Below are 21,499 nucleotides of genomic sequence, written 5' to 3'. Positions count from 1 at the left end.
AATTTACATGGTCAAATGCCTTCTGCCAGTCTATAAAGCAAGCACACAGTTCTTCATCTATCTCCAAAGTTCGTTCTGCTATAATTCTCATCATCCCAATTGCAACCCTGGTTCCTTTTCCTCTTCTAAATCCAAACTGATCATCTCCAAGTATATCCTCTATTTTTCTTTCGATTCTTCTTTTAAGTATCTTTGCTGTATGTGCAATAAGGCTTATTGTCTGATGGTCGCTGCATTTTGTAGCTTTTGTCTTTTTCTTTAAGGCAATCATTGTCACTTCTGTAAAGTCCTTGGGCTACTCCCCAGTTTCATATATGGTGTTTATTAGTTTTGTCGGTGTTTTCAAACCACCTTCTCCCAGTAAATTAAGCACGTCTCCAGGTACATCATCATCTCCTGTAGAGCCTTTCCATTCCTCATGTCCTTGATAGCTTTTTCCACCTCACTTTGTAAAATATATGATCCTTTCTCGTCTGTATCTACTTCTTCTTCGGGTTCCACTTCCAAGGTTTCTGGCCGATTAGGTCGATCATATAGTTCTGTAATATATAGGCTCTTTAAGCTTTCATTATGACCTGGTGTGACTGAATTTTCACATTTCTCAATGTGGAATAGAAATCGCTGTCAGTCCTTGATGAATGGATTAACAGGTGTGTAATGGAGATTAATCTTCTGCTTGAGCGTTCGCTTGTGGAGGTCGGCACGGCCCACTTTGATGCGATTGATGTCTCTTCAATATTGAGGAGCGAACATACTGTCCATGGTTTGCATCTTAATCCTCGAGGCAAGGAAAAGCTGACGCGACTCATTGCAGAGAGCATTAAAGGCAGACACATTCCAGTTGTCATGGGTGTTCAGAATCATTTTTAGGATAAAGAGTGCAAGTAAAGTTTATCAAGTAAAAGAAATTGCAAAAGAAACTAATCTTTCAGACAATAATGTAAGTGAACCAATAGAAATCGGAAAAGGTAATTGCAGTCTACTAAATTCAGTGAATAATAAAGTACTAAGAATATTCCATCAGAATATAAGAGGATTGAGAAACAAAACAAATGAACTAATAAGCTCCATGAATTCAAATCTTCCACACATACTGTGCCTTACTGAACATCACATGAAACAGCTGGAATTAGAACATCTTCACTTAGAAAATTATAATTTAGGTGCTAGATACTGTAGGAAAACACTGGAGAAAGGAGGAGTGAGTATTTTTGTACATGAAAACCTAAAATTTACTAAAATAAATTTAGAAGATTATTGCAAAGCCCAGGATCTGGAAGCATGTGCTCTAAAGTTAGACTCTCCTTTTTCTAATATTTGTATACTGACTTTATATAGAGCCCCATCTGGAAACTTCGATCACTTTATAAATAGATTAGAAACCATCCTAAATGTACTGCATAGTTCAAAAGTTGAATTTATAATTTGTGGTGATATAAATATAAACTATCTCATCGACAGTAATAGGAAACTAAATTTAGACTCTTTGTTATCATCTTACAATCTCTCCAGTACTGTTAACTTTCCCACAAGAGTTCAAAATAATTCTAGTTCAGCGATAGATAATATATTCATTGATAACTCAAAATTAAGAGACTATACTGTAGGACCCTTTATAAATGGCTTATCCGATCATGATGCTCAACTCATAGAAATAAATAATATTGACCTTCAGCCCAGTAATCAACAATATCAAACAGTAAGGAAAATCAACAAGCATACGATGGCAGATTTTGTCACAAAATTAAGTAATGAATCATGGGACAATGTATTTGACAGCAATAATATTGATTCTAAATTTAATTGCTTTCTGAACACATACTTGAGGATCTTTTATTCAAGCTTTCCCTTAAAAATAGTCAAAAATGAAAATAAAAACAAATCCACCTGGATAACAATTGGAATAAAAACTTCATGTAAACACAAAAGACAACTATATTTGGCCAGTAGGGACAGTAATGATCCAAGACTAAAAAGTCACTACAAAATGTACTGTAAAATTTTGTCAAAAGTCATTAAAGAAGCCAAACAGAATAACTATAACAGCCAAATTCTAAAATCAAACAATAAAATTAAAACCACCTGGGATATTGTGAACGTTGAATCAGGAAAGAAATCTGTTAATGAAGACGTACAAAGTTTTGAGGTTTTCACGGCGATGACAATGAAGAAAGTCGTCTTCTGGGTTTAGGCACTGTGTATTCTTGGCTTGGAATGCATTCCAAGCCATTCAACTGCTCTGAAGATGGGGGCGCTACATTCCTCCGAAACGTTGGCCAAAACGAAGAATACACGGTGCCTAAACCCAGAAGACGACTTTCTTCAAGACGTACAAAGTTTGAATATTGAAGGGAAGTCCACTAACAATCCACAAGCTATCGCAAGTGCATTTAATGAATATTTCCTTTCATTAGCTGAAAAAACATATTCCAATAATAATAATAAAAATAATAATAATCCAATATACTATCTGTCTCGTGCCTTTAACAATTCATTTCCAAATATCAATCTCAAATTCTCAACAAGGAAGGAAATTGAAAACATTATTAAATCCCTTAAGCCCAAAAATTCACATGGATATGATGAAATCTCTACCAAATTACTTAAAGCAAGCTCTGTTTACATCAGTTCACCCTTGAATCATCTATGTAATAAATCTTTATCATCAGGTACTTTTCCTCAACGCTTAAAATACGCTGTAATGAAACCACTTTTTAAAAAAGGAGAGAGAAAATGCATCTCTAATTACAGACCAATATCCATATTGACTTCATTCTCAAAAGTCTTTGAAAAAGTTATGTATAATAGACTACTTGAACACTTAAATTCTAACAACATATTAGTCAAAGAGCAATTTGGATTTAGGAAAGACCTAACAACAGAAAAAGCAACCTATGAACTAACTAACGATATTTTAAGTGCTCTCAATGACAGATTAATTGTGGGAGGGATTTTCTGTGATCTAGCAAAAGCTTTCGATTGTGTTAATCATGATATCTTACTATCGAAATTAAATTTCTATGGAATAACTGGCAAAGCTAATGAATGGATCAAATCATACCTCAAAAACAGGTATCAAAGAGTTGAAATAAATAATAAAAACTCCAGTCATAATGCATTTTCAAACTGGGGAATTATAAAGCACGGTGTTCCACAAGGATCAATTTTAGGTCCCTTACTTTTTCTTCTCTACATAAATGATCTATCTAAAACCATCAACAATAAATCTAAACCAATTCTATATGCAGATGACACTAGTATAATATTTAAGAACTCTAAATTTGAAAACTTTAAAAATGACATAAATATTGTATTTGAAGCCTTAAACAGATGGTTCGAAGCCAATTTACTCTCATTAAATTTTGATAAAACCCATTACATATCATTCACAACTAAAAACAACCACCAAATTGATCTGGACATCAGTTATGCCAACAAATTAATCTGTAAAGTACTTGATACAAAATTCCTTGGAATACATGTAGACAGTACACTGTCTTGGAAAATACATATTGAACAAATTATACCTAAATTAAATGCAGCTTGCTATGCGATGAGATCAATTAAGCCTTTTATGTCACAGGAAACATTGAAGATGGTTTACCATGCCTACTTTCATTCTATTATGAACTATGGATTAATATTTTGGGGGAACTCTTCACATAGTGTAATAATTTTTAAAATACAAAAGAATATAATTAGAATCATTACAGGATGTAGAAGTAGAGATTCATGTAGAGAATTATTTAAGAAATTAAAAATTCTACCTCTTCAATCGCAATACATATTATCGCTTCTCTTATTTGTTGTTTACAACAAAGATAAATTCAAATTAAATTCTGATGTCTATAACATGAATACTAGACAAAAATATAACTTCCACCTACCCTCATCAACTTTATCAGTATATCAAAAAGGAGTCTACTTTACTGGCATAAAAGTGTTCAACAATCTGCCACAAAGTATTAAAAACTTGGGCAATGATACTAAAAAGTTTAAATCAGAGTTAAAGAATTATCTACATGCTCATTCCTTCTACTCTTTAGATGAATACTTCAATGTAAATAGAGAATGATGTAAAATTAAGTTATATTAATTTTTAAGCTAAAATTGCCTGTACTTATGTATGTAATCTTTTGACTTGTTCTGTATCCAAAGGTACTAACCTGCTTAGGATTTATAGAATGTAAATAAATACAATTCAATTCAATTCAATGATGTGGACATGATGATGTCAAAAATGTTAGATTTTTGCTCCATAATGACATGGCAAATCACCATAATAGGTTCATTGCAGATTCTGATGAAATTTAGTAATTAAATTACTTGATAAAAGTGAGTATAGATATTAATTGCAGATAATATCAACTGCAACATTTTTGCTGGTGTATTTATGGTACTCAGAAGACCAAACTTTTGAACAAACTTCGTGAAATTTGGTAAAACCTACATTTACAGTTTTAATTTTCCTGGACCAGCCAGCTTTGCACATTTTCACAGCTGTAAGTGTTCAGCTCGTGGTCTTTTGTTTATGATAGAGTGTAGAACTGAAGATGACTATCAGTGATTTAGAGGAACATATGGCCTCCATGTTCAGGTTGAATTCAGTATGGTGCATCAGGGTGCAGAGACAAGATTTAGCACTTGCATTTCCTGTTCATTCACCCAGTTGCATCTTCTTACCCCCTCTGGTGGATTTACTGACCATTTTTACTGAAACTTGCACCTATAATGTGACCACATCTCATCACACTCACTTTGACCCTGAAGATGGAAGCAACATGTTCCTCTTAAACATTGATGTTCAGTTACAGTACTACATGATGTCACAGTCCAGAAGACCACAATCTGAGCTTTATGTGTTTCTCTGTTTTATGTTTGTAATGGTTTGATAAGGTTCTTATGGGTGTGAAACTTCATCTCTGATATTAAATGAGGAATACATACTGAGGGTGTTTGAGAAGATGGTGCTGAGGAGAATATTTGGACCAGAGAGAGATGAAGTGGCAGGAAGTTGAAGATAACTGCATTGTGAAAAGCTCCATAACTTGTACTCTTTGCCAAGTATAATTGGAATTATCAAGTCAAGGAGGATGAGATGGACAGGGCATGTGGAATACATAGGGGAGAAGAGGAATGCATATAGGATATTTGTTGGAAAAGTCAGAAGGAAAGAGATAACTATAAAGACCTAGATGTTGGTAGGATGATAATATTAAAGTAGATCTTAGGAAGATAGAATTGGGTGATATGGACTGGAGTGATCTAGCTGAGAACAGGGACCACTGGAGGGCTCTTGTGAACATGGTAATGAACTTTCATGTTCCATAAAATGTTGGAAAATTCTTGAGTAGCTGAGTAACTGGTGGCTTTTCAAGAAGGACTCATCTCAATGAAGTTAGTTGGTTGGTTGGTTGGTTGGTCAGTAGTCAGTCCGTCGGTTAGTTGGTTGGGCATTCAGTCAGTCAGTTAGTTGGAAGTAGGTCCTAAAGGGTGTATAACACTTAGAATTACTGGGTCTTCAGACTTTGTCCTTTGTCTGGTATTCTAAGAACTGGAAAACAGTGTTTTGGGAACAGCATCTGTTTCCATCCTCAGGTGAGGGGGTGGGAGCCACCTGAGGACAGAAACAGAGCCAGTTTCTGAAAACTTGGGTTTTCTAGTTTCTAGAATACCAGACAACGGAAAAGTCCAAAAACCCAGTAATTCTAGTTAGTTGGAGTTGTGGTTTGATGAGAATTAAAACTGTGAACTGAAATAAACATGACAGGAAATGTATGCAACAAATATTGTTGATGAGCTACTCAGTGGGTGCTGTATATCATCCGTTACACAGGAAGAGAGCTCCATCCTTGCTTGTGAATCACCATTAAGAAGTAAGTTATTGGTTACAGATCCATGTATGTATGAGTGAAGGCAGTACCATGTAATGTAGTCAGATGTTTTCATGTTTCACATTTGAAACCAATGGCAAGAGACCTGCGCCCACCTGGGTCCAAGCTCCAGATTGCCTCAGCATCAGTCATATGAAGCACAGTTTGTTCTTGTTTAACAGTAGAACTGCACATAAATTTAAATTAATTTTATTTATGAAGCTAATATGTATTTTGTTCTCCTCATGAAGGAATGTGGCCTTTATTCTCCATGTACAGAATGACCAGTTTGAAATAAGATGCACAATTATAAAACATGATATAATGTTTCTGCATTATTTTACTGACAGCAGAAGGAGGTGTACATATTTCTGCACACTTTCTTGAGATAATTTTAGCATTATTAATTTTGTCATTATCATCATAATCCTTTTCAATATGAATTCTACTGAGACCACTTACAGATATTACAGCATAGAATCCTTCCATCATTTAAAAGGTTTTCCTAACTTATTTTTCCTTTTTGTTGATATTTTAAGGTCTTTTCTTAGTGTTGTTAGAGCCCGTTCTCCATCATGGCCTTTCCAGTTTATTCTGGATTGTTCTATAAATACTGTTACTTGTGGAACTTGTGGTTCTTTCATAATTTCTTCACACTTTTTATGCCCTGAAAGGGCGTCTTCCTGCTCCAACCCTGCTCATGAAATACAGTTTTGCTGGTACCAGCCTTCTTCTATCATCAGCATTTCTTATTGTCCGTGGTATATTATATTATTGAATATAATTTTAAATTAAATCTTAATTCTGTTTTAAAATGACAACTCTATGGGACATCAAGTACATCCAATTTAATTTATTGTTTCATGTCATTAGATACCTTGTGGAGAAGCTCTCTGCACGAGATATTGATGTAGACTACAATCCTGAGCTACAAGAGATGACATACATAATGTCCACTGTAATTGGAAAGAAGTTTGACAGTGACAAATGCCCAGAGGGTTTTACCCGTGATGAGCTGCACTTACACTGCAGAGGTAAGTTTCATATTACAGCATCTGTTGCACTGTACAATGAAATCGACAACTTTGTCTCTCCTTTAAAGTGAAGTAAATGCTACTAGTAACTTTGAATACTCATATGCTGAGTTTAGTCTCATCTTAAAAGTTATGTTATCATCCGCCATTTTCATGGAAAATAATCGAAACATAATTATTTTCTTTTATTGCTAGTGGGGTGGCCTAAGTCCCTTGCACTGCGGCCACTTCTGGCCTATTGTACCAGCCCAAAATGATAATAGGTGAGGGTGATTGTGGAGCAATTGGTGGAATGAAGATTGGCAGGGGAGACTGAAGTACTCAGAGAAAACCTGCCCCAGCACCACTTTGTCCACCACAAATCCCACTTGACCAGTGTGGAGCAATTGGTGGAATTAAGATTGGCAGGGGAATCCGAAGTACTGTGAGAAAACCTGCCCCAGCACCACTTTGTCCACCACAAATCCCACTTGACCAGACCTGGGATCGAACCCGGGCCGCCATAGTGGGAAGCCAGCGACTAACCGCTTGAGCTGTGGCGCGGCCATCAGAACATAATGTACGTATAATAAGCTGGCTGGATATAGCACAATCAGCACATGAACAGACAGGTGAATGCAATTTGGCATTATCTTAACTATCAGCAACATACATACCAGACTCCAAAACTGATTTTTGTGAGCTCTTACATATTTCCATATTTTCAAGGAAATCACAACTATAATTTTGCAAAGTGTTGAACACACAGTATTTCTTGCAGCATTTTGTAACTTGTGCATAAAAATACACAGAAATCATCCAACATTACACTAAGGAGAAAATTGCCCACACCACACTTCAAGTATCTAGTCACCAGCTTTCCACCATGGCAATCCAGTTTCTGTCCAAGCCAGGTCACATGGGATTTGATGGACAAAGTGGTACTGGGGAAAGTTGTCTTCAGTTACTTCTGTTTCATAATGTTGTTCTGCAGCATCCTGTTATATGTCACTTATTTTCACTTCTTATGCATCATCTCGCGCAAACTTGCGTTAAGATCATAAAATGCAAGTTATTTTTCACATCACTAGTTCACTGCATGTTTCAACCGACATGGTCATCATCAGGTGGTTCGAAAATTGCTGTTGAAAACTGATGCACTTTCATCGGTGTACACAGTTCTGAAGTATAATCTCAGTTATGCACCCAGCTACACACAGCAATATAAACGTACAACATCTGGGCGCATAAACGAGGGTATACTTTGGAACTGTATATATATATGTGTGTGGAAGTGCAGCAGTTCTCAACAACTTTTGAAACACTTGATGACCATATGAGTTGAAACATGCAGTGCACCAGTGATGTGAGAAATAATTTTAAAATTAAAAAAAGGCAAATTTTAAAATTTTAACACAACTTTGCATGTGAGACAATGAATAAGGAGTAAAAATTCTGTTTCCTCTGCTGTTTCTCATTCCACCAACTGCTCCAAACTCATTTATCGTTTTCATTACCTGGGACAGGTACGATCGACCCAGTATTACCTGATGCACCTAATAGACTCAGTCTCACCCTACCCTCACTCACTCACTCATGGAACTGAGCCCTTCTTGTAAAGCCGCCAACTTGGCAGCTACTCAAGAACTTGCCTGCATTTTATGAAACCTGAAAGTTCATTACCATGTTTACGAGAGCCCTCCTCTGGTCACTATCCTGAGCCTGATCAATCCAATCCACACCATCCCATTGTGTCCTCTTAAGATCATTTTAATATTGTCCAACCACCTATGCCTTGGTCTTCCCGGTGGTCTCTTTCCCTCTGGCTTTACCACCAATATCCTATATGCATTTCTCTTCTCCCCATTCGTGCTGCATGCCCTGTCCACCTCATCCTCCTTGACTTGATCATTCTAATTATACGTGGAGAAGAGTAAAAGTTATGAAGCTCCTCATTGTGCAGTTTTCTGCAACCTCCTGTCACTTCATCTCTCTTCGGTCCAAATATTCTCCTCAACACCCTCAGTCTAATTTTTTTTTTAATTCGCTTAGTGGGGGGTGGAGTCCAGCTGGGTCTACTCGGCATGGCGGCCACTGATTGGCCTATTGTAACCTGCCCCAGGTGATTATGATGATGGATTTTTTTGTGGAATGAAGATTGACAGGGGAAGCAGAAGTACTCAGAGAAAACCCACCCTTGCGCCACTTTGTCCACCACAAATCCCACTTGATCAGACCTGGGATCGAACCAGGGCTGCTGCATTGGGAAGCCAGCAACTAACCGCTTCAGCTATGGCCCGGTCACACCCTCAGTCACACTCATACAGAACCACAGGCAAAATTATAGTTTTCTATATTCTAATTTTTATGTTTTTGGACAGCAGTTGAGAAGACAAAAGCTCTGGACTGAATGGTAGCAAGCATTACCTGAGTTCAGTCTCCTCTTAATTTCCTCCTGAATGAGGTTTTGAACTCGAGAACATATTTTATATGACATAATTGTATCATTGCAGACATAGACGAATGTCAAGATAGAAGCACTAACAGATGTCACTACACACAGATTTGTGAGAATCTCTTCGGATCATATCGATGTTTCTGTCATCCCGGTTACAAATCTAAAGCAATTGGGAAACGCTGCACAGGTATGACTGTACAGAATAATTCAGTTTAAATAATCTGAAGGAATTTGCTTTTGTTCTTTTGTACTAACAAAACCCAAGAAGTCAACATTTATTTTGTTTCCATTTCTGCCATGCTCACAGGTGGATGAATGCAAATGTGCATTAATCTGCATGTGTTGTGGGTGTGTATGTGTATGTGTGCTGTGTGCATATGTGTTCCTTATTCAGTTCAGATAATTGCTTGGGTAGAACCCTAAATTAACCAGTAAGATTGCGCATCGACATCTTAGAGCAGCAGTTCTGAACAGGGAGTCTGTTCCTCTCAGGGTGTGCATCGGCCTTATCCAGGGTACTGTACAAAATTTTCTGAACATANTGTCGCTTGCAGATTTACTTATACTTTTTCTTCAACCCTGAAGATGGGGGCGATACGTTCCTCCGAAACGTCGGTTAACACCACATATACACGGTGCCAAATCCCAGAAGACTGCTTTCTTCATAAAATAATTTAAGAACATTTTGTGTAAACTTAAATTATGTAATATCTGTTCATGGACTGAAATTATAGCTGGCAATTACATGGTAAAAACAATACTTTAAATTACAAAGTTTTTGAATCTTGAGTGATCAGATCATATTTCTACACAGTAACTATAACTCAGCTTTACAATTTAACCATTTAGAGCCTAGTGTACCACCTGCGTTAACACAGTAAAGTTCTGCAGTCTGCCCACAAGATATATTTTGTGTTCTGGATGGTACTCACAACAAACATCAAACATTTCCCTAAACAGCATTAACTGGTTGGGTTTTGTAGTGGAGATGTAGTATGTTTCCTGTGAGGCTCAAACTAACGTTTATATATAATTAAAAGAAATACAGTCTATATAAGGTCATGGTGATGCTTGTCCATGTGTTGTGTGTTGACAGCCAACAAGACCTTATTTCGTATCATGTTTTATCATAATGTGTTTCTCTGATTCATATTCCAGTCAAATCACAAAGGCCAGGCGCCATACAGTTCAGTGGTTCCTGGAAACTAGGATTCATTGGCCCTTTTATTTCTTTCAGTTGCTCAGATTGTATGTTCCTACACTTATGTCACAAAAAGGAGTCCTATACATCCACCACCTTCACATCTTCCATAAGCTATCATATTTACCCCTCCAGCATACTTCCCTATACTCCTCTCCTGTCATCAAATCGTTCTCTTCACAGGAATTTTGATAGTGATAACTATGTGATAACCTTCAGTACTTATGAGTGCTTAGGGCTGGCTGGACAGCAGTAGGTAGAAATGGTGAAAACTCAAGCATTCCCACATCCACACCATCCATGAGACTTCTTTCTTTGCCCTCAGTAGGCTGTACTTAATCATATGGAACATATTTGTTATGCAGTAAATTTCTGTCACTCATAAATGTTTTATTTCCAGATATAAATGAATGCATGGAAGATCCTTCAATCTGCTCTCACCAGTGTCGTAATGTGAAAGGAAGTTTCAAGTGCCTTTGCCCAAGGGGCTATGTGTTATTAGAAGATAGCAGAACATGTTCAGGTATGCTGAACTATACATGATATCATTCAAAATGTCGATAATCTTGAAACTTCATCACATTGTAACTTAGAAGTTATCCACTTGTACATTATTCCTTAGTAAGTAAGGTCTAAATTTATGATGATGGTATATTAATACAAATACAGGATGGTGGTTCAGATAAAACTTAGACAATGGATAATATCCAGAAACATAATATTTGTATGACTTAATAAATTTTTAAAGAAAATTTCAAATATCCTGCATGAAAGTGGAACCCAAGTAAAAAAGTTCCATGGTAAGGGGTCTTACTTGAAAAGTTGGGAATCGCTCATCAGGTCAAGGGTTACTGTACTTGTAGGGAACCTAATTTTTTATTACATTTCTGTCTGCTAATAGCATTCGTAGTAAGTGAAAATTGAAACTTTGGCATAAATTTTAAAAGGAACCACAGTAACCTCCCACACTCCCCATAACATCAAGTTTTGACATGGTTGATTTTTTCAGGTTTGATCTTTATCAGTACACACAACAAGTAAACCTGTAACATGTTTGAGATCATAAATATGTTTCCGAGTATTTTTCACAACAGAAGATGCTGAATTTCTGGAAATTTAATTTTAAAGGTTAATATCTGAGAAGTTGTAACACCTTTACAAAATTGCCATGCTGTGAAGAGTCAGTCAGGTTATCAGTTAAATTGCTGCTGATCCTTGTCAGCACAGTAATTCTTGGTTTCATCCTGTCATGACCAATGACCATTGTTTTGAAATGGGGCCTCATCCTTGAAGAGAGGAGAGGTCTGACTGCTACTGGTCACTACCAGGGTCTGAGTATGTTCACATGTCACAGCTTTTTGCATGAATATTGTGATAAGCCTTGCATGTCACAAGTAATGAGGAGGAAAACATATAACTGCATCCATGGACCAGAGCCCTTCTTGATGGTCTAATAGTTACTCACCTAGTCAAATTTCTCCCACCTTTTACAGAACCAAGATTTTCATTTGCATGTTCACAGGAGCTTGCCATTCATCTTTATCCTGGGCCAGATGAATACACCTTCATTTCTCTTTCTTTAGGATCCATATTAATAGCCTCTTTCATCTATGCCTGTGTCTTCCAAGTTCCTCTTTTCTGTCAATTTTTTTTTCCTAAAATATTACTACACTTCTTTACATATTACATCCCCCTTCCACTTTATCCTCTTTAATTTGATCACCCTAAAAGTAATTCATGAAGAATGCAAATTACAAAACTCGTAATTATGCTCTTTTGACAAGCTTCCTGCTGCTTTCTCCCTGTTAAGTCCAAGTATTCATGGATTAGGCCATGCTTGGCCTGCTCTGTCCTCTTGAAGCGTGTGTTGAACCTGACAACTTTACTGTGGTGCCCTATATTTTGTTTTTTTGAAGGGGGTTCTACATTAAAATTGTGTTTGGAATTCATCTGTCTTCCATTTGTAGAACTTGGTATTTCCACTGCTGTCAGGATCTTAGAATTTTATTATTTATATTAAAAATATTCAGCTCTTCCCTAATTTCAGTGTTCCGTATTTGATCTCTGCATAGCCTTCTACACTCATCAAAAATTTAAACTCTGAGGTTTCAATTTTTGCTTCCCTTTTTTATTGTAATGCAAATTTTGAATCTATATGTAAATATAGGTGCTGCCATAACTGTATAGTATTGTATCTGTCTACTTTTTTTGTCTTGTTATTCAGTGTTCTTATTGTGCTGCACATTTGGTTAAATCTATTCATTTTTATTTCCAGTTCTCTGTTGTTTGTTACTGTAATTGTATACCCTAAGTAATCAAAACCATTAACTTGTTCACTGTGCATTGGTTATAATGCATTAAACTGTACATTAATTATGAACTGATGAATTGAAAAGTCTATGGAAAAAAGCAATAATGGCATTTCTCAGTAGTTGTCTGGTGGCCTGAGAAAAGCTACAAAAAACTATACAGCCAAAGTAGCCGGTCTCCGGGCTGAATTTTGATGTTCCTTGGATAACTTATACATGAATGATGATTGCTGATCATGTGATCATGACATTTGGTTATGGAGACGTGACAAAATTGTTAACCTTCAAAGAAACATTACTGTTGTGGGTGTTTTCATTGTTATGGTGTGAATACCCTTACAGGTGTACAGTACTGGATTGATCGAAATGAGCCCTATTCAGGTCCACACAGTGATAAGTTGAATTTTCACTCTCAATCTTCACATGGTCTCCGCAGCCTTCCAGCAAGTCACAGACATAACAGTGATTATGAGTACCATCAAGATGCCAACTACATGTTAACTCGCCACAGACCACAACAAACTTGGAGCAGAACAAGAGATATCTGGAGCTGCCCTCAAGGGTTTGAGCCATCCAATGGAATATGTCAGGGTAAGTTGATGTTATTACCCCCCCCCGGGCTACTACCATTAATGTTAAGGCGAAGTTTGTGTCCCATGATTGTCTGGAGAGCTATGTTAGCTGTGATGTTTGCTTCTGGTAGGATCACGCAAGAACACATAAACAGATCAAACAGTTGAGACAAGACACACAGGGGATCTGGTCTGCCAGGTTGGCAGTAGAGTGTGAGGCTAATAATGTTGTATATTAGTAGAGCTAATGATGAGTGGAGGATGGGCGATTTAAGGAAATGGCTAGTGATAAGGACAAGCTTGCTACTTGCAGTGTGCTCAGTTCCTTAAGGATAGGAACATAAAGGCAAAGTTTGATGGCTGGTAAATACAGAGAATGATTTGTGGGAGCTGACATTGGATAGACTGAGGTGAAAGGCAAAGAACAGAGAAATATGAGCAAATCTTAAAAAAGGAGGTCAAGGTTCTCAGAGGACTGTACAGCTGAGAAGTAAAAACTTCCCATTTTATGGGAAAATTGAAAAAATGGGGGTTGATTGTGAACAATTATTTTGGGTTAATTTTATTCAATTTTATGGCCTGAATTTCCATATATATTGCTTTAATTTATTAGTAATTTCAGATTATTAACAGATTGAAATATGAAATATACAAAATACTTTGATACACAGATCTGAATCACAGTGACTTAGCTTTCTGTTACAAGTCCAAGATATGAGATTGTGCCACACATTTCTAAATTCTGAACTACATTGATACTGCCAAGCTCTGATATGTATGGGTCTGCATTAATGCTTTCACTGTCATGTTTTCAGCTACTGAGAAGCCCTGCCATCGGATTGTTTTCCTAAATATTATAAATATTTCCAGTATTGATACTGGAAGAGTTATTTAGATTTTGATGCACAATATGCAAAAAAAAATTCAGACAGAAAATCGGTATACTCAAAGTTTGTGCCATGTACACTGTGCCTCAACTACAAGCATTTGCAGGTTTGGCAATTAAATTAAATTAAAATACCTTGTCTCCTGGGTTGCATACATCATATTATAGTGTCATTGTCAGCCGGGTGCTTAGTGTAGTGACTAGGCTATATGATAATTTTCATTAAAATCTGTTGAGTAGTTCCAGAGAGAATCATGTGGACATAAAGATGGACAGATAAATATCATCTCCTGATTATATTTTCATTGTATGAACTTCAATAGGAGAAGAAGAAAGCTTCAGATCTTAACAGTATATATGTATCTAATCCATGTGCCCCCAAACCAAGGCAGCTTGGTTCTATATTATTATTATTATTATTATTATTATTATTATTATTATTATTATTATTATACTGCAATTGGGTGTTCACCCGGTGGCAGTAGAACTTACATGTATAGTTATAAAAGGGCACATGCTTGTGTTCGAGGGCACGTGCTTGTGTTCTTCTCCCTTGTGATTTAACGTTTTTCCTTGCACAGATGTGGATGAATGCAGAATTGTTCCCAGTGTGTGTAACACTGAACAAACATGCCTAAATATCAAGGGGACATATCGGTGTCTGGAGACACCATGCCCATCAGGTTATGAGAGAGATATGGACACAAGGTGAGCAATGGGTTTTCAGGATATTGTTCAGCCCAAAACTGATGCAATAAGATCCTGATTTAATGCTGCCACATCTTATGAGATCTCATATTTAGTGAACATTTTTTCTGGTCCCAGCTGAAGTCCAGTATAAAGAACCTATTAAAAAGGTAAAGTTGGCCCTGTACTTAACTATGCCATGAAGGCGTACGGAGGAATGGATGTATAGATCAACATTTTCTTGACCTTGGCACTAGTTGGAGGTGAGTAATCAGCTTCACGTCCCGTCCGCTTTACCCCCGGGGGAAGAGTCCCTGGTGCCCATTGGATAGGAGGTTGGATGGGCCCCAGAACCGGTCTGGATGAGGTCTGGAGAAAATTCTTGACCCTACAGGGACTTGAACTCCAACGCCTCAGTCATCCAGCCCGTAGCCAGTTGGTATACTGACTGCACTATCCCAGCTCCTATAGACAAATTATTATTTTGCCATTTTTAGAGACTTCTGAGTTTTTAAATAATCAGCATTTAGTAACCTTCCAGAACTTTTAACCTCATTGACTGATCAGAGCAGGAACTGACATCACTGTCTTCTTTTCCAAAAACCATTATTGATTGGTTTGATATTATTCTCTATGTGATTACATTTGTGTGTGTACACATGTCACTGTTGTAATCATAACTGTTTTGCTGTAACAAGAGGCTATGGGGTGGATGGCCAAGGAATTGAGGTTTGATTCCTACCAGAGGCAAAAGATTTTTCTCTTCTCCGCATGTTGCAGACTGGCTCTGGGGACCATGCATCCTCCTATGCAATGGGTATTGCTGGCTCTTTCCACTGGGGGTAAGCAGCTGGAGGGTAGGGATGACCACTCACTTCCACCTAGTGCCAAGATCAAGAACTGTAGAGCTATACCTTCACTACCCCATATGTTTTCATGGCGTGGTACTGAATTAATTAAGTGCATGAACAACTTTACCTTTTTTTTTTTGTCATAATTTATACAGCAGGTTTCATAAGAAGGTGAACAGATTTTTGATGTACATTTCCATAACTCCCAGTCAGTGAAAATCTCACTTTGGTATAAGAGAAGCCATTTCTCCAGAGATTCATTAAACAGGGATTTCACTAGAAAAAAATTGGTTCATTCTCTTTCAACACTTTCTTCCTCCTGACAGTAGAACATAGGCAAATTAAAAGAATCTTGTCCTTTTTAATATAGTTAAATCTCATTTACAATCCATGTTGTTGTCTTCCTCCTCCTCCTCCTCATCCTCCTCTTGCTCCCACTTGGAGCATAGGGCAGTTGGTAGGACTCCCTAGATGGGGGATCAGCCGAAAGCAAAGCCCCTACCTAACACAAACACAGAATAAACACAAACAGACATCCATGCCATGCGTGGGTTTCAAACCCACAATTTCACTGTTTGAGCAACCTAAGACATTCCATGCCTTAGACCAGTATTTGTCAACCGCTGGGCCGCGGTCCAGTACCGGGCCCTGGCATCAGTTATGCCAGGCCCTCGTCTTTTAGAAAAAGAATTTACCAGGCCACGGTCTGAAAAAGTTTGATAACCACTGCCTTAGACCATGCAGCCACTGTCATTGGCTAAAATCTATGTATGTGGAAGATATTCAGCTGCTACATAACAGACAGAGTTATGTGATGTACATAAATCAACCAAACAATACATACAGCTGTAAAATAAATTAAGAACTTGCAGCCAAAAGGAAGATTAAATGCATTTACATCATTAAACAGATAATAGAAGTCCTTTGGGATATTATAACTAACTACTAATGTTTTGGAGAAACTTCTTGCACCAGGATAGAAGTCCTTGGTCCCAAAACAGCAGTTTCAGTTTCACCATGTGTTCTTGGCTTAAGGAGGAGGAGGGGCTGAAGGAGAGGCACTCTGAAAATTTAATTGACGCACCAGTTATGAGGTAGTTGAATCTCCTCATTGGAAGGCTTTAGATAACATGCCTAGGAACCTACTAGCCTTCAACAGGAAACATTGTAGGCAAGTAAAAGAATTATTGACTCACCATCGTACATTGAGGTGGCATCTGTGAGGGTCATCCAGAGAGTAGAGACCGCTCACACACATGCACTGCGTGCTGACTTTACCTCCATACAATCCAGAGCTGGCTGCAAGTGAATGTCACCTGTTCACACACTTGAAGCAGTTTTTGGGTGGCATGTGCATGCATAGCGATGACAAAGTGAAGAAGAAGAAGACAGTTAAAGACAGGTTCAGTGGACTGGCAGTAGATTTCTACAACACATACATGCAGGAACTCATCACATGATATGACAAGTGCCTGAATCTTCATGGGAATTATGTAGAAAAATGATTCAAGGTCTGTAGTAATGACAAAGTAATTTTTTTATTCACTAATTTTCCTCCAGTCACCAGACAGTCTTTACTTTCTGGTCGACCTGCATACATGTTATCAGATTCTTGGAAAACGCCACATGGTGGCAGAAGAAAGACTCCTCCTGCCATATACTGTGTCAGTACCCGGCTTTAACTAGGCTTTGGAAAGAGATGTTCAACTCTGCATGGTTAGCGCTGATATACATTAGGAAGGCCTCATTCAGGACACTTGTGGCTCTAGTGGAGGCTCATTTTACAGCCCTAGCAAGATCAGGGCTGCACAACGATCCCAGAAGCTGTCGGAATGCTTGGGATGACTGAAATCGTTGTCCCCTGTAAGACAGTCCTCAGTACAATAAAAGTGTATATACCAAACTACAAGCAATCACTTCCCTTGAGACTGAAGTCTTCATGCACCACATGATGATACCTGAACATCTCACATAATTTAACGTAGTAATTATAGGAACACCAACCATTACTCCTTACAGCCACAACAATGACATACTGTAAAAATGTTTGTTTTTTTTTTTTTTCAGGAACTGTGTTCATTTTTGTGATGAACCGGGTGCTGTCTGCAAGGAAGGTCCACTGCTGACACAGACTGTTAGTTACATTGTACTTACATTAGACAGAAATGAAGTACAGCCATATCAAGATTTGATGCAGTTTACTGTGTTTGGAGAAGATGGTAGGCAGTTGCCACGAACAAGATACAGGATAGTTGAAAATGAGACAGGTTTGTTTCTTTTTTTATCTCCCTTTGATTGTGTTCTGTTCTACTGAAATTAATCTGTAACATCTTCCTTGAAGCCCTGCCACAACTCAGACATTTGGATGCCGGCTTCTCGCTGTGGAGCGTTGCATTCAGTTCCAGGTAATTTGTCGTAAGGTTCACAACAGATGAAGTGGCACAGGAGCAGGTATATCTCCAAGTTTTATCAGTTTTCCCTTGCTAATCTTCATTCCACCATTGTGCCATACCCTTCTATGACAACCCCCTGAGGTTCACAATAGTCCTGACAGGCAACACATTATCATATCTTTGATCTTTAAGTTCGGGACTTCTTTTCTGACCCAAGACTTGGATGGTCACAGAGTGAACAAATCATGTTAGGAATGTGTCTGCATTCTAACTGAACACAGTCAGGCAATAGTACACAATTTTTTTATTTAACATTCAACTAAACGCTGATATTAACATATTAATCTCACTGCAGTTAACAACCCTCATGAGTGATAAGATATTTCTGTAGCATGTTATGACTACACTAAGAACTACCACCTCACTATGTCCATCAATTTTGGGTCCCCTGAATTTCTCTAAACAGATGTTTACTGTCTCTGTTTCATATGAAATATTTCACAAAAATCCTGAACAACCATTTAAAATATAAGTAGATTCTAAAGTGATCTGACGATGGTGGATAAAATATTGTCGCCTATTTGGGGGTGTGCATGACTTATAGACAGGTTTTGGATTTATTACCGAATTTATTGCACACTTATGCAATTTGTTACTACACTTCACAAACCACACTACATGACACACTATGTCTTCTCTTTTCCATCAGGATCGACTGCTGCCTCGAGATTCCCACAATCCTCGTTTCAGCTGCCTGAGATTCCTGTTGTATAGCCTCGGGTTGGTCCCAACAGAAAACATTGTTTCCTAACAATTCCTCTGTTGTTATAGAGGTGTGTTTACCTTGTCATTGCATAGAAATGGCAGATCTTTGATTGTTGATCATGTATTCATTACCATGTAATGTGTTTACCAAGCCTTTGCCTAGCAAAGCACATATGCTGTGGCTCCACTCTTCCGGCTTTCAGTCATCATGTCAGTATTAAGTGGTCATATATACAGAATTTCTCCAACAGTTTTGTATCATGTATTTAATCAGCAGAGATAACCAAATTTATAAACATATTAAATGGATATCTAAATAAAATGTGTGTTTTTACATGGATGACTGGCCTAATATATTTTAAAAATACAGTATTTTGAACTTCATTAATGCTATCTGCTACTGTGTAGGGTGATATTCGACTTTAGTTGACATTAAGGAATAATGATGTCTTTCACTGTGTTATTTACTTCCATTCATTGGGCTATGAAAATGCATTCTTGCTGCCTTTTCCTTTACACTTTTGCTTTAAAGTGCCATTATTTTAGGAAAATTATAAGAAAATAATATGCAGTAAAAGGGTTAAATACAATATTAAGGAGCTTCATAATTTTTACTCTTCACCAAATATTGTTAGAATCTTCATATAAAAAAAGATGAGATGGTCCAAATCTGTAGAATATATGGAACAGATGACAAATCCATACAAAATTTTCATCACAAAATGTTTGGAGATGGAGTCATAAATTGGGAAGGTAACATTAAAATTAATATAAAATAGGTTGTGAAGGTATGGATTGGATTTAACTGGCTTAGTCTATAGCCCAGTGGCACATACCCTGATTGCTATTAACCTTCTGGTTTCATAAAAGACAGGGAGATTCTAGACCAGCTGGTAACTGTCAGCTTCTCAAAAGTAACTACATTCGTCCACAGATAAGTGCCAACCAGTGATCTCTGTTCTATGCCTACCCAAAGTTAGGCATTACCATGATATCCAACCTGTCAACACCCAAGCATTTACATTACAAAATTAAATTTTTATTATTTCATATTTCTTACATATTCTTGTTTAAATTGTAGGTAAACCATTCCGAGTTCGAATTGAGAACGGACAAGGCATTCTGTACACATTGAAATCTCTCAAATTGGGAAGACTATACAAGTAAGTAAGTTGTTATTCTTAAATGGTGGTAGTATACTAAAAGTCATCTAGAACTGTGGCTCTTATTGACTTCATATAATATTATATCTCTCATTCTTCTCACATGATTAACTCTGCCTGTAGACACAGTTAGTTTGTGGAACCATTGGCATAGGATCAGGTCCAGTACATAATCATAATATGATCATAGCTGATAAGTCCGCAGATTTCAGATGCTTTTGAAAAATCAAAAATCAAAATTATTTTCATAACAGAATTAACAACAGACTAAATTCATTGACTGAGGTAGTAAGGTTTGTTGCCCTCTCTCAGGCATGAAGTGTATGGGTAGGCTTACTCTTACTTACTTACTTACTTACTCACGGACCTGAGCCCTTCTTGAGGAGCCACCAATTCTGCAGCATTTCCCAGCATTTTATGGAACCCGAAGGTTCATCACCATGTTCACAAGAGCCCTCCACGGGTCCCTATCCTGAGGCAGATCTATCCAATCCATACCATCCCATCCTATCTCTCTAAGATCCATTCTAATATTGTCCACCCACCTACGCCTTGGTCTTCCCTGTGGTCTCTTTCCTTCTGGCTTTCCCACCAATATCCTATACGCATTCCTTGTCTCCATTCATGCTACATGACCTGCCCACCTCATCCTCCTTGACTTGATCATTCTAATTATACTTGGAGAAGAGTACAAGTTGTGAAGCTCCTCATTATGCAGTTTTCTCCAACCTCCTGTCCCTACTTAAAATATTTACTCCGTGTGTGCATTTGTGAACTACAAATTCATAATTCTCTTCATTTTGTGTGTCTGTATGACCATCTTCTCAGCCCTGAAGCTCCTTCCCTTTTCCTCGCTCTGTCACTCTCAACTGCCTCTCTAGGTCCCTGTGTCAACAGTATTATTTACTGATTTCCATTCGTTATTTGTTCCTATTCTCTGTCAGTCATTACTGTGGCATATAGATCCATTGCTAGGCAAAAACCTATAAACAAACAATAAGACAACAGCCATTGTTATGCAGTAGAGGAATAAACAAACAGCTCTTTCTGAGCAATGGCTCAGTAAACACATTCCCATGGAAACAAATATGCACACAACAATAGAGGGATGATGTTTTCTATGGGTTCCAATCCAAGGAGTTATCTTGAAGACAATTTAAGTTTACCAGTTCAGTTATCAGTTGCGGCTGAGAGGAGTTGGCACTATAGTTAAGTTGACAGTTGACAAGTGTTCTGCACAAGAGAACCTGAGCATGGGAAGCTGAAGAATCTCCACTGTTAGAAACTGTTGCCATGAAACAGCTGTTGAAGGCACAGCATGTTGGAAA

General features: G+C 37.6%; 1 protein-coding gene across 2 annotated transcripts in view; it reads left to right on the top strand.

Annotated features, from left to right (window-relative positions):
• LOC111864198 (hemicentin-1) overlaps positions 1-21,499 on the top strand; it is a gene marked incomplete at its 5' end in the record, with an annotated part of 147,354 nt that overhangs the window by 122,637 nt on the left and 3,218 nt on the right. For both annotated transcript variants that reach the window (XM_033751343.1, XM_023851272.2), the window contains 7 exon segments: positions 6,747-6,907; positions 9,400-9,531; positions 10,946-11,068; positions 13,197-13,445; positions 14,894-15,020; positions 17,918-18,117; positions 20,090-20,171. In XM_033751343.1, the coding sequence (XP_033607234.1) occupies positions 6,747-6,907; positions 9,400-9,531; positions 10,946-11,068; positions 13,197-13,445; positions 14,894-15,020; positions 17,918-18,117; positions 20,090-20,171 (1,074 nt within the window).

This window comes from Cryptotermes secundus, unplaced genomic scaffold (genome assembly GCF_002891405.2).
Source record: "Cryptotermes secundus unplaced genomic scaffold, Csec_1.0 scaffold2898, whole genome shotgun sequence".
NCBI lineage: Eukaryota > Metazoa > Arthropoda > Insecta > Blattodea > Kalotermitidae > Cryptotermes > Cryptotermes secundus.
Note: the sequence above shows the minus strand (reverse complement) of the source record. Positions and strands in the feature narration are given on the sequence as shown.